The 16,634-nt window shown below is 43.0% G+C and overlaps 1 protein-coding gene across 3 annotated transcripts in view; it reads right to left on the bottom strand.

Moving 5' to 3' along the window:
- The window catches only part of NOL10 (nucleolar protein 10), an 89,877-nt gene that overhangs the window by 9,620 nt on the left and 63,623 nt on the right, over nucleotides 1–16,634 (bottom strand). For all 3 annotated transcript variants that reach the window (XM_061433316.1, XM_061433314.1, XM_061433315.1), the window contains 2 exons: nucleotides 12,105–12,278; nucleotides 11,606–11,853 (listed from right to left, as the gene is read on the bottom strand). In XM_061433316.1, coding sequence (XP_061289300.1) covers nucleotides 11,606–11,853; nucleotides 12,105–12,278 — 422 coding nt within the window. The remainder of the gene's footprint in view (nucleotides 1–11,605; nucleotides 11,854–12,104; nucleotides 12,279–16,634) is intronic.

Raw genomic sequence — 16,634 nt, 5'->3', positions numbered from 1 at the left:
TCACAATGGTGTGATCATTGACCTAGAGCCAGACATCCTGGAATGTGAAGTCAAGTGGGCCTTTGAAAGCATCACTATGAACAAAGCTAGTGGAGGTGATGGAATTCCAGTTGAGCTATTCCAAATCTTGAAAGATGATGCTGTGAAAGTGCTGCACTCAATATGCTAGCAAATTTGGAAAACTCAGCAGTGGCCACAGGACTGGAAAAGGTCAGTTTTCATTCCAATCCCTAAGAAAGGCAATGCCAAACAATGCTCAAACTACCGCACAATTGCACTCATCTCACACGCTAGTAAAGTAATGCTCAAAATTCTCCAAGCCAGGCTTCAGCAATATGTGAACCGTGAACTTCCCGATGTTCAAGCTGGTTTTAGAAAAGGCAGAGGAACCAGAGATCAAATTGCCAACATCCGCTGGATCATGGAAAGGGCAAGAGAGTTCCAGAAAAACATCTATTTCTGCTTTATTGACTATGCCAAAGCCTTTGACTGTGTGCATCACAATAAACTGTGGAAAATTCTGAAAGAGATGGGAATACCAGACCACCTGACCTGCCTCATGAGAAATCTGTATGCAAGTCAGGAAGCAACAGTTAGAACTGGACATGGAACAAGAGACTGGTTCCAAATAGGAAAAGGAGTACGTCAAGGCTGTATATTGTCACCCTGTTTATTTAACTTATATGCAGAGTACATCATGAGAAACGCTGGACTGGAAGAAACACAAACTGGAATCAAGATTGCCAGAAGAAATCTCAATAACCTCAGATATGCAGATGACACCACCCTTATGGCAGAAAGTGAAGAGGAACTCAAAAGCCTCTTGATGAAAGTCAAAGTGGAGAGTGAAAAAGTTGGCTTAAAGCTCAACATTCAGAAAACGAAGATCATGGCATCCGGTCCCACCACTTCATGGGAAATAGATGGGGAAACAGTGGAAACAGTGTCAGACTTTCTTTTTCTGGGCTCCAAAATCACTGCAGATGGTGACTGCAGCCATGAAATTAAAAGACGCTTACTCCTTGGAAGGAAGGTTATGACCAACCTAGATAGCATATTAAAAAGCAGAGACATTACTTGGCCAACAAAGGTTCGTCTAGTCAAGGCTATGGTTTTTCCTGTGGTCATGTATGGATGTGAGAGTTGGACTGTGAAGAAGGCTGAGCACCAAAGAATTGATGCTTTTGAACTGTGGTGTTGGAGAAGACTCTTGAGAGTCCATTGGACTGCAAGGAGATCCAACCAGTCCATTCTGAAGGAGATCAGCCCTGGGATTTCTTTGGAAGGAATGATGCTAAAGCTGAAACTCCAGTACTTTGGCCACCTCATGTGAAGAGTTGACTCACTGGAAAAGACTCTGATGCTGGGAGGGATTGGGGGCAGGAGGAGAAGGGGACGACAGAGGATGAGATGGCTGGATGGCATCACTGACTCGATGGACATGAGTCTGAGTGAACTCCGGGAGTTGGTGATGGACAGGGAGGCCTGGCGTGCTGCGATTCATGGGGTCACAAAGAGTCGGACACGACTGAGCGACTGATCTGATCTGATGATTCTCGTTGATGTATGGCAGAAACCAACACAATACTGTAAAGCAATTATTCTTCAATTAAAAAAAAAAAATATTGGAGTAGGTTGCCATTTCCTCCTCCACGGAATTTTCCTGACCCAGGGATCGAACCCACATCTCCTTTGGCAGGCGGATTTGGGAAGCCCTCTAGAAAAGGTTAAAGCAATACCCTCACATCCCTGGGATGAATCTGGGAGAGGAGAGGAGAGGGAACCAAAAAGAATAAGGTTATATCTTCTTTTCAGTTCCTTCCTCAAAAAAAAAAAAAAAGTAAAAACACTTTCCTTTCCAATACTCCTTGCACCAACTTAAAATGAATGCACCCTTTTGTAATTTAAAAGCTTGGCTGAATTTTAAAGAGACTGGTGGTGGTGGTGGTACATTGTATGAAAGGGTCGTCTTTTTCCTGAAATATGATCTTTGGGACTAATTACTGAGAACACAGCTCCACGAGACAAAGTGATGCGCCTTTGAAATTCTGAAAGCCAGTGTTTGATGTTCACAGCTTTGAAAGCTCTACTCTAGTTTACGACTACTAGTTAGTACTAAATATACCTTCCTTATATAATTTGAGACATAAAGTGGTTAGCATAAAAGTGGCAACTCTTTTCTAAGCAATAATGCTATTAAGAAGCACTTTTAAAGTACTTTTCATCTTCAAAGTTCCTAACAGACTAACTAATTAATCCTTTCAACATCCCTGAGACAGAATATAGATGGCAAAAGGGAGGTAAGATATTCTATGACTTGCCCCAGGCCACAGAAGGATTGAGTCTAAAACCAGGATTCCAATTTAAGAATTTTTGGTTTCCAGGCATGTGTCAGACCATGCTTGATTTATAAAGTTTTGTTCAGGAAATGTGTCCATTAAATATTCTAAATGACAAGCTTCCACATGACAAACTGAGTGAAATGAAGGTTTGGTTTCGCCTTTTCTTTTTTTTTTAAAACCAGAATTCAAAAGTAAAGTGTAAACCGACTCCAGCATATGTGTGACTCATGTCAGCCTCAGCAAATGCCTTTGGTTGTTCATTTCATTTTTGTTCTTTCTTTTCAGGGCTATAAACGCTGAGATTTTACAGGTAACAGGAATTCTGAATAACTATGGAGCCACTGAGACAAGGTGGTACACAGAGAACACTAATTTGGGAAGAAAAAGACTTTTCAAGTAAATTGTGGGAAATTACTACTCTTCTCAGGATGACCTAGCTCCTCCATGACAGGGCAGAGCGGCTCTGGTCTCCTCTCTGGGTACCTGACCGTGCGCTTGTAGAGACTTGTCTGGTCTCGGCTCCCTGGAGAGACCTGAGCTTTGGAAGGAGCCGTGGCAGAGGATCAGACGCGGGGGCCAAGGGCAGAGGCTTCTGCAGTAAAGCAGGTCCCACTTTCCTCCCTTCAAAGTCAGCCTGCGAACGTGGCTGCGAACCAGCAGTCCCCGAGCCTGCTACCCAAGTGTGAATTCGGTCAGAGACGATGGAAGACCGGGCCAGACACCTGCAAACTGTCTACTGTGAACAAAGAGGAAAATGCAGGAGCCTCGGTGCTTGTCCTCCTCACACTCGCCCAGGACGGCTGGCCCTCCCAGTCCCACGCCCCTCCCTGTCTAGGCTTCAGGTCAGCTGGCTTCTGGCTACTTTGTAATTGATGGTCAAGTTAAGAATTTCAGGAGGAAAAAAAAAAGCTTTTTTCATGAGATGACTGCGGGGACTGCCAAGAAGACAGATACGACATGGGCTATAGCAGGTGGAAAGTGAGAGAAGTACTCAGCACAGGATGGAGTGGACATGGGGTCAAGAACCTACATGATCAGTACGGCTGTATAAGAAGAAAGAAGAGTGGGTATAAACTCCAGGGGGAAATACTAAGGTATTTATTAGATGCTCCAGGATAGCTGAATGATTTACTTCTTTGAGGCTCTAAAACACACATGCACTGATATTTAATTACAAATAATGCTCCTTCTTGGAGTTCTTAAAATCATTTTGTGAGGAAAGGGAGGGAGAGAGTGGAAGAAATCCATAAAGGCACAGAGAAGAGGTAAGTTCAGTTCAGTTGCTCAGTCGTGTCCAACTATTTGCGACCCCATAAATTGCAGCATGCCAGGCCTCCCTGTCCATCACCAACTCCCGGAGTTCAACCAAAATTATGTCCATCGAGTCGGTGATGTCATCCAGCCATCTCATCCTCTGTAGTTCCCTTCTCCTCCTGCCCCCAATCCCTCCCAGCATCCGAGTTGAGTCTTTTCCAATGAGTCAACTCTTCGCATCAGGTAGCCAAAGTACTGGAGTTTCAGCTTTAGCATCATTCCTTCCAAAGAACACCCAGGACTGATCTCCTTTAGAATGGACTGGTTGGATCTCCTTGCAGTCCAAGGGACTCTCAAGAGTCTTCTCCAACACCACAGTTCAAAAGCATCAATTCTTTGGTGCTCAGCTTTCTTCACAGTCCAACTCTCACATCCATACATGACCACTGGAAAAACCACAGCCTTGACTAGACGGACCTTTGTTGGCAAAGTAATGTCTCTGCTTTTTAATATGCTGTCTAGGTTGATCATAACTTTCCTTCCAAGAAGTGTCTTTTAATTTCATAGCTGCAATCACCATCTACAATGATTTTGGAGCCCCCAAAATAAAGTCTGACACTGTTTCCACTGTTTCCCCATCTATTTCCCATGAAGTGATGGGACCAGATGCCATGATCTTCGTTTTCTGATTGTTGAGCTTTAAGCCAACTTTTTCACTCTCCACTTTCACTTTCATCAAGAGGCTTTTTAGTTCCTCTTTACTTTCTGCCATAAGGGTGGTGTCATCTGCATATCTGAGGTTATTGAGATTTCTCCCAGCAATCTTGATTCCAGCTTGTGCTTCTTACAGCCCAGTGTTTCTCATGATGTACTCTGCATAGAAGTTAAATAAGCAGGGTGACAATATACAGCCTTGACGTACTCCTTTTCCTATTTGGAACCAGTCTGTTGTTCCAAGTCCATTTCTAACTGTTGATCCCTGACCTGCATATAAGTTTCTCAAGAGGCAGGTCAGGTGGTCTGGTATTCCCATCTCTTTCAGAATTTTCCACAGTTTATTGTGATCCACATAGTCAAAGGCTTTGGCATAGTCAATAAAGCAGAAATAGATGTTTTTCTGGAACTCTCTTGCTTTTCCCCTGATCCAGCGGATGTTGGCAATTTGATCTCTGGTTCCTCTGCCTTTTCTAAAACCAGCTTGAACATCTGGAAGTTCACGGTTCACATATTGCTGAAGCCTGGCTTGGAGAATTTTGATGCAAAAGTAGGAAGTCAAGAAACACCTGGGGTAACAGGCAAATTTGGCCTTGGAATACGGAATGAAGCAGGGCAAGGCTAATAGAGTTTTGCCAAGAGAATGCACTGGTCATAACAAACACCCTCTTCCAACAACACAAGAGAAGACTTTACACGTGGACATCACCAGATGGTCAACACTGAAATCAGATTGATTATATTCTTTGCAGCCAAAGATGGAGAAGCTCTATACAGTCAGCAAAAACAAGACCATTCAGGTATGACCTAAATCAAATCCCTTATGATTATACAGTGGAAGTGAGAAATAGATTTAAGGGACTAGATCTGACAGATAGAGTGCCTGATGAACTATGGATGGAGGTTCGTGACAATGTACAAGAGACAAGGATGAAGACCATCCCCATGGAAAAGAAATGCAAAAAAGCAAAATGGCTGTCTGGGGAGGCCTTACAAATAGCTGTGAAAAGAACAAAAAGCAAAGGAGAAAAGGAAAGATATAAGCATCTGAATGCAGAGTTCCAACGAATAGCAAGGACAGATAAGAAAGCCTTCCTCAGCGATCAATGAAAAGAAATAGAGGAAAACAACAAAATGGGAAAGACGAGAGATCTCTTCAAGAAAATTAGAGATACCAAGGGAACATTTCATGCAAAGATGGGCTCGATAAAGGACAGAAATGGTATGGACCTAACAGAAGCAGAAGATATTAAGAAGAGGTGGCAAGAATACACAGAAGAGGTAAACTGATGGAAAATAAAGGGATCACTCCTTCATAGTCTGCATTAAAGGGGATACAAAGAGAATAGAGGGATAAATCGGCAGATAAACGGTGAATTTTAAGGACTTTGTTTTAAACATGTAACTTTGTATCACATAAAGGTCACTGAAAACTCTGAGTCCTCCCAGTGTGCACACATCGCTTCCCAGTCTCCAATGCAGCAGGTGTAAGCTCAGGCAGCCACCAGGTGTCAGCCCAACCTTCGCTCAGTTCAAGTCTGAGAAGGGTCCACTGTTGTTGCCAGTGTAGGGGAGACAGGCACATGAGGCCTTTCTGGAGGACAACCTGGCCACACTGATCACACACACCTATTATGACCCAGCAAATGCCATCGTCAGGTAATATGGTCTAAAGATTCTTGCACGTGGATACATATTTATAACTGTGAAAATGGGAGAAAAAATCAAGAAACAATCTAAACACTCAAAATTAGGTATTATGGCCCATCCACCTTATGAAATACTTATGCAGCCATAAGGCAAACCTGCATGCACTTACAAAGAAAACATTTCAAAAACTTGTTTCTCAATGAAAAGAGCATGTGACTTGGCAATGAGATTAGTGCAATCCACAAGTGTACACATGAGTGTGTGCATACCTGGGAGTGACCAGGAGGTCACTCAGGACCTCAGGGAGGGAGTGTCGGGGGAGAGAGGACTGTTACCTTCCATCCTACCTTTGTATTTCAGCGATAGCATGCTTGTGATAATAAAGTCATACATACAGCGATGATAACATGCTTGTGTATCAGTGGAGTACCGATTACTGGAGTAATAAAAGATTCTCTTTTTTAAAAAAAGAGGAAGTTTGAAATGAAACTTCTTTCAGAATTAGACTTGTAGTTCTTATCCACTATCAGTAAGAAGGAAATTAGCTGACGAGGAAAAGCTGGCCACAGTTGTTTGATTCAAAGAGGATAGCAAACATGATAAGCAACTCACCACGAGATACCAAAGTACCTGATGAAGATGAGTTCCTTGAAGGCAGAAAATCTCTTCGCAAAGAGTTGGACACAATTTAGTGACTGAACAACAACTACAACGACCACAGAGTAGGTGCTTCAAAGAATGTTTTCATGAATTGAGCTGAACGGGCCTCCCGGCATGTAGTATTTATCACCTAAGAAGAGGAGCTATTCTCTGTTACCAAAATCTGGAAAGCTATCCTAAGGACTCTTTCTCCTGGGTTTACCTACAGACACCTCCAGCATGTACATCAGGTGCCCCAGACCAAGGCTACCCCGGTAACTGAAGGGGGTCACATGCCCCAATTCCCAACAGAGGCCAGTGTGAACATCCTCTCTTTCTACCTAGAAACAGAGTCACTCCCACCCATCCTGACTTGTCTCCCTGGTTTCTGAAGATGGACCATCTCTCTAACTGGTGGCTCCTGGCCCCATTGACTCCTGACTGCTCACCCAGTACAGCGCTGCCAATTCAGTCCAGTCATTTCTCCACCCTGCCCTTTCCATGATTAATTCCTCTCTGCATATTAATAAGACACCTCTCAAGCCTAAAAACCCTTTCCTGTCAAGCTATTGGCCTTGGTTCCTTCCTTTCACTGCCAGTACCCTGAAGGAACCATCTACACTAACTGTTCACAATGTTCTTTTTTCTCCCATTCCTTCCTTGATCTTGACACTCTTCCTACGGCCAAGCTTCCATGTTGGGGACCCCCCTCTACCCGACATCGGTACCATGCCCTTCTCTGTGACATCCTCTCCATGCTCGGCTCTTTCCAGATTCCCCCCCACCTTTTGGGCAACTCCTTAGTACTGTTTACTGCCCACCTTCTCCTTCAGCCCTCTAAATCAGACCTCTTAGCCCCAGGCTAGCAATATATTCCTGACACCTCTAAAACCGTATCTATTACTTTGCATGCACTTGTATGCTTTTAGAGAAGTCTATGCTTTTCACCATAGACTTAAAAAAAAAAATTTGTTGTTCCCAAGGGCTTTATTCTGAGCCCTTGTTTCCCTGTACGTGCTTCTGCAAAGTCTTTTTATGCCAGGGTCTCAACCCCACAGGGAGGCTGGTATCTCTTAAACCAGGGTCTCTGGCCTACCTCCTACATTCCCATTTGTCAGCTGAACATGACCAGGAGGACACCTGGGTCTTGGGGACTCAATGTGCTGAATACCCAGCTCAATACATTGAGCCTTAAATTTGTTTTTCATTCTGTATCCTTTATCTCAGTGGCAATACTGCTAGACATTTCAACATCGCCCCAACTCCTTTGATATTAAATTAGTAATCAAACGGTGTTGTAGTGTGCGTCTTATTCTTAGACACGCTCAGGAGTAATCCGGTTCAACGTCTGTCTGCTCCTCTCCACCCCATGTCGGGCATTCATCACTTGCCCCTCGGACTGCTTTATTACAGTTGGCTAGCTGATCTCATGGGCCCAGTTTCTCCCTGCATTTTCTCTCTAAAACTTCAGTATTTCACTAACAGTTTCTGGGAAATAGGGCTTTGTTAAGCCTATCCTTTTATTTTCTACAATAAACATGTACCGCTTTTACTGTGTTAAATATTTACATAATTGGGAGGAGGGACTGAACAGATCTGATCACGATAATCTTAGCCCCAACCACCCCTGGCTCGCCCGTACCTCAGCCAGGGCCAGGGCCTCACGCGCCTGCCTCCCTGGCTCCCAGGCTGCGCTCCCTGACGCTCACTTTGTGCTCTCGCAGCACAACCACAGCTCTTCCCTCGCCTCCAAACAGCAGTCCTGTTCATACGGCCCCTTCGGCCAAGAAAGCCAGCTTTCCCACCCTGCTCTCCATGTTCATCCTTTTTCTTTCAAAAGACCAGTTTCAATATGACTTCTAATTAAGACTTCAGTGAACCTCTAAAAATCCACCCCCTTTCTTCCTCACACACGTTCCCAGGGCCTCCAGACGGCTCACAGAGCCCCGGAGAGAACAGCGGTGCTTCCGGCATGTGAGCCGGGCCCTTCCTTCCCACCCCCGGGGCCCAGGACGGCACTCTGCTCACCAGGGGCACCAGACAACTGTCTGACTGATGGATGGGTGGGTGGAGAGGTTGACAGGTGGATGAATAAACTCAGGAGGAAAAGCACAGCGCACTGGAAGGCACAGAAGAATGTGCTGACAGACATATGTGTTTACGTGAAGCTCTTGTTACCAGGCTAAGCAATGGAGAGAACTTGCTCTGGTTTTAAAAACTGAAGTGGTTTTAAAGCTGAACAAGTCCAAGTGAACTTTCAAACATAACCCACCTGACTCCAAAGCTGCGTTTTGCTGATTGCCTTGTGGTAACTCCAAGAATAAACATAAAGAGTCACTTTAGCTCTCTGAAGGATAATGGTGCAATGCTTCATTAAATAATATTAGAACATTACAAGTTCGGGATTTGCCAAAATAATCCAGTCAAGACTAGAATTCAACAAGGAGTGTGCGCCCAAACGCCAGCAAACTGTGGGCTATTCCTACCACAGGGTGGTTACTTTAAGCAATGGGACTTTTAAGCCTGTGTAAGGATTATCACTCACACAGCTCTTCTTCTCAAAACAACTGCCTAACTTTTTGACACTTACCTTATTAAGAATGTGTAACTGCAGTGTATTAGCTTGGCTATCATTTATTGTTAAATACTAAATGTACATCCCTTTTGTTTTCTACATAAATATCCTACCAAAGCTCACAGGCAAAACAAGAATGTGAGACAGTTTCGTCATGTCTCCCACCCTCAAATTGCAGCTTTCTGTTACCATACACTGAAAACGACTGCTCCCGGATGGTCCTGGTCAGTGGTTTTCAGGTAAATGAGTTCTTTTTCAGCAGATCTTGGAAGAGTAACTTCCAGGGCTGCCTGATAAGGAGTCAGTGCATAGAAGATCCACACCCTCACAAGGATTTATCAAGTGCCTACTCGGGTCCAGATACAGATTCAGGAGCTAGAGGTAAAGTAAATAACGCAAGACAAAGACACGAGATAATCTAACAATGAAATTCACTCCATAGAAACAGAATACTGAAAACAAGCAGTCTTCCCTCTGCTTCTAACTAGGACTCCAGGTAAAAATCTAAGAATGACAGCTACATAAAAAGTGGGGTTGCACACACTACTGATGGAGACATAAAGTGAAGCAGTCTTTTTGGAAAAAAGTTCGGCAGTTTCTCAGAAGGTCAGACATAACGTTACCATGTGACCAGCAGTCCCACTCCTAGGTATGCAGCCAGGAGAAATGAAAGCATATGTCCATGCTAACACATATACAAATGTTCACAGCAGCACTGAAAAGTTGAAACACCACGCATACCCATCAACTGATATATGGATAAATAAAATACAGTGTTACCCATACCCTGGAATAAAACTGAATGGAATACTCACACATGTTACCACATGGATGAACATTAAAGACATCATTCCAAGTAAAGGCAGTGGGACAAGATGCCACATATATAACACTCACAGGAAATATCACAAAAGACAAACCTATAGAGCTAGAGAACAGGTCAGTGGTTGCCTGGGGTGAGATGAGGTGGAGTAAATGGGACTGACGGACGGGGTAAGGAACTCTGCTTGTGGGGCTGTGATGAAATGCTCTAAAACTGACTCTGGTGGTGGCTGTCCAACTCTGTGACTATACCAAAAACCAGTGGGCTATATACTTTATGTATGTGACTGTTATGTAAATTATATTTAAAAAAACTTGTTACCAAAAAAAAAGTTAGGTTGGTAGGTAAAGAAAATCTCTTCATGAGATATTAAACCTATTACTAGGTTGTTTGTCTACTGATGTATCTTCTGTTAGGCAGAGCCAGAATTTCTAGATGCTCCTGGATCTAAGTTGAAGGATTCCCTCAACATTTCGTGTCTCAGACATTTGCTAGAAACTGGCAAAATAAAGATGAACGGGCATCTCTCTATTCCAGAAACAATTCAGTCTATCAATGTCCTCCCCACCTTTCCCCTCTTCTTCTGTCTGAAAAAGCACAATTTTTAAACCAGGAAGCTGGGGGTTAGAAAAGCACATGTACAGAACTGGTACAGCCTCCATCTGACGCCTCATCTGCCTTGCCTGGCTCCCCCTGCCCTTTCCCCGTGGCCCCCCAGACCTTTAGGCTCTTCTTACAAGACTGTCTACTCTATCACATCCAGATCCTGTATATCAACACTTGGCCAAGAAATTCTCAAAGCAGAGAATTTCATGTGACTCTCATGTGACTTAGAGCTTATAAACACTGGGGGCTTAAATACCTAACTCCTTACTTAGACACCTGACAACTGAGACTGTTCAAATAATACCATTTCTTTTTAATGATGACTTTTATTTTTTTATTTTTACTGTGGTAAAATATTTAACCATAAAACTTACCATTTTAACTATTCTTCAGTGAACATTCACACTGTTGTGCAACCATTATCACTATCCATTTCTAGAACTTTCTCATCATTCCAAATGCAAACCCCATAGCTCATTAAGTAGTGTCTCCCCAGCCTCCAACCCTGGCAACCACCATTCCACTTTCTGTCCCTGTGTACTCCCCTATTCCAGAATACCACTCTTTCTGATCTCTTTGTTTTCCTACATAAAGCTAAAAAAATTCCTGGCAAATTTTCCAAATGACCTTTTAAATACTCAGATAACCTACAATGAGAGTAAACATAACTGAAATATTTTTAAAATAACTTTTTGTCAAAGAAGCTGTTACCTCTTTAATTGCCATCATCATTTTTAAGAGTGTGGGTTTTGCAGAATCAAAGTGCTCTAATGTACGTATTTACCAATGCTCCTGGGGTCACACCCTGCATCTTACTCTATGTAAACTAGGCCTCAAAAAGTTGTTCAGAATCACCACAGTAAGGACCAGTGCGTGTCCCCTCTGGCCTTGAGCTGTCACATGAACTCCAAAGATCAAGATGACCCCTTGAGGGCACAGGGCCAGCCAGGAAGAGCAAGGCTGGACGTCCAGCAAGCCAACATCAGGGGCAGCATTACTCACTTCATCAGCTTCTGTTTTGTGGCCGAATCTTTGAAGCTTCTGAATTCCTCACCAGCTTTGATCTCATAGAACTGCGGCTTGAGGACCGTCTGCTGATCCTCCCGGAGCTGTTCCTGCCTCTTCACTTTTTCCTCCTGTTGGAGAAGCCGGCGCTGTTTCCTGACCTCTGCGACCCAGTCTTTTTCATCATCTGAACTCTCAGAACTTTCTGCATCACTTGGTTTTCCTTCCGGTTCTTCCTCCTCTTCCTGAAAATAAAAATAGTAAGAAGCAGCTCCTTTCCCTCTGCCAAAAACATCGACCCATTATTTCCTTTTAAATAGCATTAGCCTATCAGAGTCTACCAGACACTGCATGCATTGGAAAAAAATGTCTTTAATAAAAGAAGGTATATTCCTAAGCTGAAGGTCAAACAAATTACAGCTTTATTCAATGACTCTTCTAACCTATACAGAAAACTAAATATTACACAAATTCTAAATGATAAACAGTACATTACTTTTCCATGAAGTTCCTGTTGTTCTAAGAGTCTCAGTTTCTTCTTCCTTTTTTCACTAATTTTGGAAACAAGTGGATTCAAAAGCCTAAATTCTTCACTCTCTTCGTCTACTTGGAAGTCAGGGTTCTCAAACATAATTTTAAATCGATCATCGGTGAGAATATTAGGAAGGCTCTGTAAGAAAAAGAATATCAAAATTTAAAGTTAATATTAGAATAAAATCTGCCCAGGAAGATAGCTTAAAAACACCTTACTCAACAATTTATTAAAAAGCTACATAAGGCACTATTAAATTATGATGAAATTGTTAAAGAACCAGTTTCCAGGCCTTCCTTCTTGCTTATTTCTTACCCCTATTTCACAGCAGATATGTATTACTTGGCTGCTGCACACAAGGAGCTAAGAATGAGTCTTTTGGGCTAAATTTACGCTTAATATGTTGGAAAGAATTTTCCTTAGTTAACATTTTTTTGATGTAAAAACATTTCTCAAGGAAATACATGGTTTTGAAACATGGCTTTCTAAGCATGGCTACTACGCTGAATGAGAATCAGTGAGTCTGTCAACTTCAGATTCCAAAACTGGGAGAGGAAGCATGCGCCAATAATAAGTTAAGAATTGACATGGGGTGGGAAGCTGATGGTGTCAGTTTACTGAGTCGGAGTTATTGGAAACATAATGGATATGTCCTTCCCTTATAGGATAGCCTCATCAATTTTACCCTAGGCCATTGCATTGTTCTCAAAGATACAGTGTACGACTGAGATTTCAACATAATAAAGCTTTACGATTGAGACCCATTTGGATAGCTTAGGACTGACACTGAATTCCTTTTTATTTGTATCACTTCTGAACAGAACATGTTCTAGAAATGTACTATAAACTTAGTGAAGTGAAAAGTCGCTCAGTCATGTCCGACTCCTTGCAGTCCATGGAATTCCTATACAGTCCACGGAATTCTCCAGGCCAGAATACTGGAAGGGGTAGCCTTTCCCTTCTACAAGGGATCTTCCCAACTCAGGGATCGAACCCAGGTTTCTCACATTGCAGGAGGATTCTTTACCAGCTGAGCCACAAGGGAAGCCCAAGAATATGGAGTGGGTAGCCTATCCCTTCTCCAGCGGATCTTCCCGACCCAGGAATCGAACCAGGGTCTCCTGCATTGCAGGTGGGTTCTTTACCAACTGAGCTATCACTGTAGCCCAACTATAAACTTAAACAGATGATACTTGTATACACTCAGGGCTTCCTACTGTCCTTAACTGCAGTAGGCTTGGAAACAAGATAAACTAACCTACCTGACAGGGTTTGTAGACAGCCTAAGGAACAGGCTGGAAAAAATGAACCTGTCTGTGGTGACCCCTGGATCTACCTAACAGACTTTATCTTACTTCCTGCTTCTCCACTACTGAGAGTAAATATGGCTCTAAGTTGTTGAGTCAGAATGCTGTTTTTGTATAACAACTACACAAAAAATTGCCCAAGGGTCCGTCTAGTCAAAGCTATGGTTCTTCCAGTAGTCATGTATGGACATGAGAGTTGGACTATAAAGAAAGCTGAGCACCAAAGAATTGATGCTTTTAAACAGTGGTGTTGGAGAAGACTCTTGAGAGTCTCTTGGACTGCAAAGAGATCAAACTAGTCAATCCTAAAGGAAATCAGTCCTGAATATTCATTGGAAGGACTGATGTTGAAGCTGAAGCTCCAATACTTTGGCCACCTGATGTGAAGAACTGACTCACTGGAAAAGACCCTGGTGCTGGGAAAGATTCAAAGCAGGAGGAGAAGGGGTAACAGAGGATGAGATGGTTGGATGGCATCACTGACTAGACAGACATGATTTTAAGCAAGCTCCAGGAGCTGGTGATGGACAGGGAAGCCTGGTGTGCTGCAGTCCATGGGGTCACAAAGAGTTGGACACAACTGAGCAAGTGAACTGAACTACACAAAAAAATTGGCAAACCATGAGACACTAAGGAACTTGGGCTATTTATTACCTGTATGTACCTAAAATCTGACTAACCTTTACTAAAATTCTGTGATATGCTGAATTAATATTTGAGACACACTGAAGGCTCCTCTATTATCATTTCCAAGACAGATTTAGAAACAAAGAGATATGTCCAAGGCACTCACTCATTCACAACTTGACTAAAAAACAAACCAGACTCTACGCTACAAGGTACCTTATGAAGGATGCTAAGCAGACATGACAGTACTCTAGGAGTAGAGGGGTAAAAAGTAATTCCAACAATAGACATCTCAGTGGGGAGGGGGAGGGGAGAGGGGAGCACATCGGGGAGCAGGCTTGAAAGAAGGGTACTTTGCAACAGACAGGAATTTGGGAAGAGCATTTCCAGCCTCCTGAGGAGTGGTGAGCAGTTTGATAATGCTAGGATAGTGGCAAAATTTGAAAAAAACAATTTTTGATCAAGCCAGATTGTAAAAGATTTAAGATGCCGCGACCTTACTCTGCAGTAAGGGGAAATGACTAGGGGAAAAGAGGGTAAGGAGGAGAAAGGTGACAAACAGAACAGTGAGTCAAGAATCTCACAACAGAGAAGCTGCTTTGTGATTCTGCAGCCGATGGTACACGCTGGGCTAATGAGACAGAACTCAGACGCGAGCAAGACACGAGAGGCCACTTGAGGAAATGGGAACAAGGACAGGGCCTGAATCAGGGCAACTGGAACCCAAGGTCAAGATACACGAGTAAGCCAGAATTGACAGATATCTCTATGGAGGAGATGGGAGGAGGAATACTGAAAAATACCGTTAAAAATTTATACCAAATGTCTAGTTAAAGTGACTAGAAAGCTGGGGAATACCGTTAAGTTAGGATCTATCATTGGAGATGATCAGACAAAAAAAGACATAGGGTGGAATAAAGGGCAAGAAATTATGTACCCAAGAAACCAAGACGTCCCCCAGTGGCTATAAGTATACCATGATACATTCAGACAACAGAGTATTATTTAGCGCTAAAAAGAAATAGGGTATCAAGCTACAAAAAGACAGAGAGAGACCCTTTCTAAGCAAAAGAAGCCAATCTGAAAAGCTACGATCTCAACTAAATGACACTGAAGAAAAGGTAAAACAATGGACTCAGGCAAAAGCTCAGTGGGTGCTAGGGGTCCAGGGAAGGGATGAAAAGGTGGAGCTCAGAGGGTGTGGGGAAGCGAAAGTATCCTTACCTTCTAATAGTGGACACATGTCTCAAACCACAGCATGAACAACACCAAGGGTGAACCCTAATGTAAACTGTGGGCTTCAGGGGATTATCACGTATTAAGGTAGGTTCATCAGCTGTAACAAACATCCTCCCTTGGTGGAGGATATTAACAGCAAGGTGGGTTGGGGCTGGACGTAACACACATGTGGGGGGCAGGGGGTATGTGGGAAATCTCTGTACCTTCCTCTCCCTTTTGCTGTGAATGTAAAACTGTTATTAAAAAGTGTCTTTAGAAAAATCCAGTGAATGAGAGAAGTTAAACAGAGAAAAAAAACAAAATTATGTTCCATTTAAGACTGGTTAACTCAGTGCATGCCTGGATTCTGATGGATGCCATCAGGTGTCTGAAACCACGCACCAGGGCTCAGGAGAGAAGAGAGGGCTACACTGGATACATTTTGGAGTTACCTGTAAACACAGAGCAGGTGATACTGCCCAAGACTAGAAGAACAGCTATTTGCTAAGTATATATTTTCAGGTTTTATAGTTACATATTGTCAGGTTTTATATAAATAGATATAAAATGTAATGTATATGTATATAAAATGTATATTTAGATATAAAATGTATAACATATATGTATGTGAAGTTGTTCAGTCACGTACGACTCTTTGTGATCCTACTGACTGTAGCCTACCAGGCACCTCCGTCAATGGAATTTTCCAGGCAACAGTACTAGAGTGGGTTGCCATTTCCTTCTCCTGGAGATCTTCCCAATCCAGATATCAAACCCAGGTCTCCTGCATTGCAGGCAGACAGATGCTTTACTGTCTGAACCACCAGGGAAGCCAATATGGACTGGAAGAAACACAAGCTGGAATCAAGATTGCCGGGAGAAATCTCAATAACCTCAGATATGCAGATGACACCACCCTTATGGCAGAAAGTGAAGAGGAACTCAAAAGCCTCTTGATGAAAGTCAAAGTGGAGAGTGAAAAAGTTGGCTTAAAGCTCCACATTCAGAAAACGAAGATCATGGCATCCGGTCCCACCACTTCATGGGAAATAGATGGGGAAACAGTGGAAACAGTGTCAGACTTTCTTTTTCTGGGCTCCAAAATCACTACAGATGGTGACTGCAGCCATGAAATTAAAAGACGCTTTCTCCTTGGAAGGAAGGTTATGACCAACCTAGACAGCATATTAAAAAGCAGAGACATTACTTGGCCAACAAAGGTTCGTCTAGTCAAGGCTATGGTTTTTCCTGTGGTCATGTATGGATGTGAGAGTTGGACTGTGAAGAAGGCTGAGCGCCGAAGAATTGATGCTTTTGAACTGTGGTGTTGGAGAAGACTCTT

This window comes from Bos javanicus, chromosome 11 (genome assembly GCF_032452875.1).
Source record: "Bos javanicus breed banteng chromosome 11, ARS-OSU_banteng_1.0, whole genome shotgun sequence".
NCBI classification, from domain to species: Eukaryota; Metazoa; Chordata; class Mammalia; order Artiodactyla; family Bovidae; genus Bos; species Bos javanicus.
Note: the sequence above shows the minus strand (reverse complement) of the source record. Positions and strands in the feature narration are given on the sequence as shown.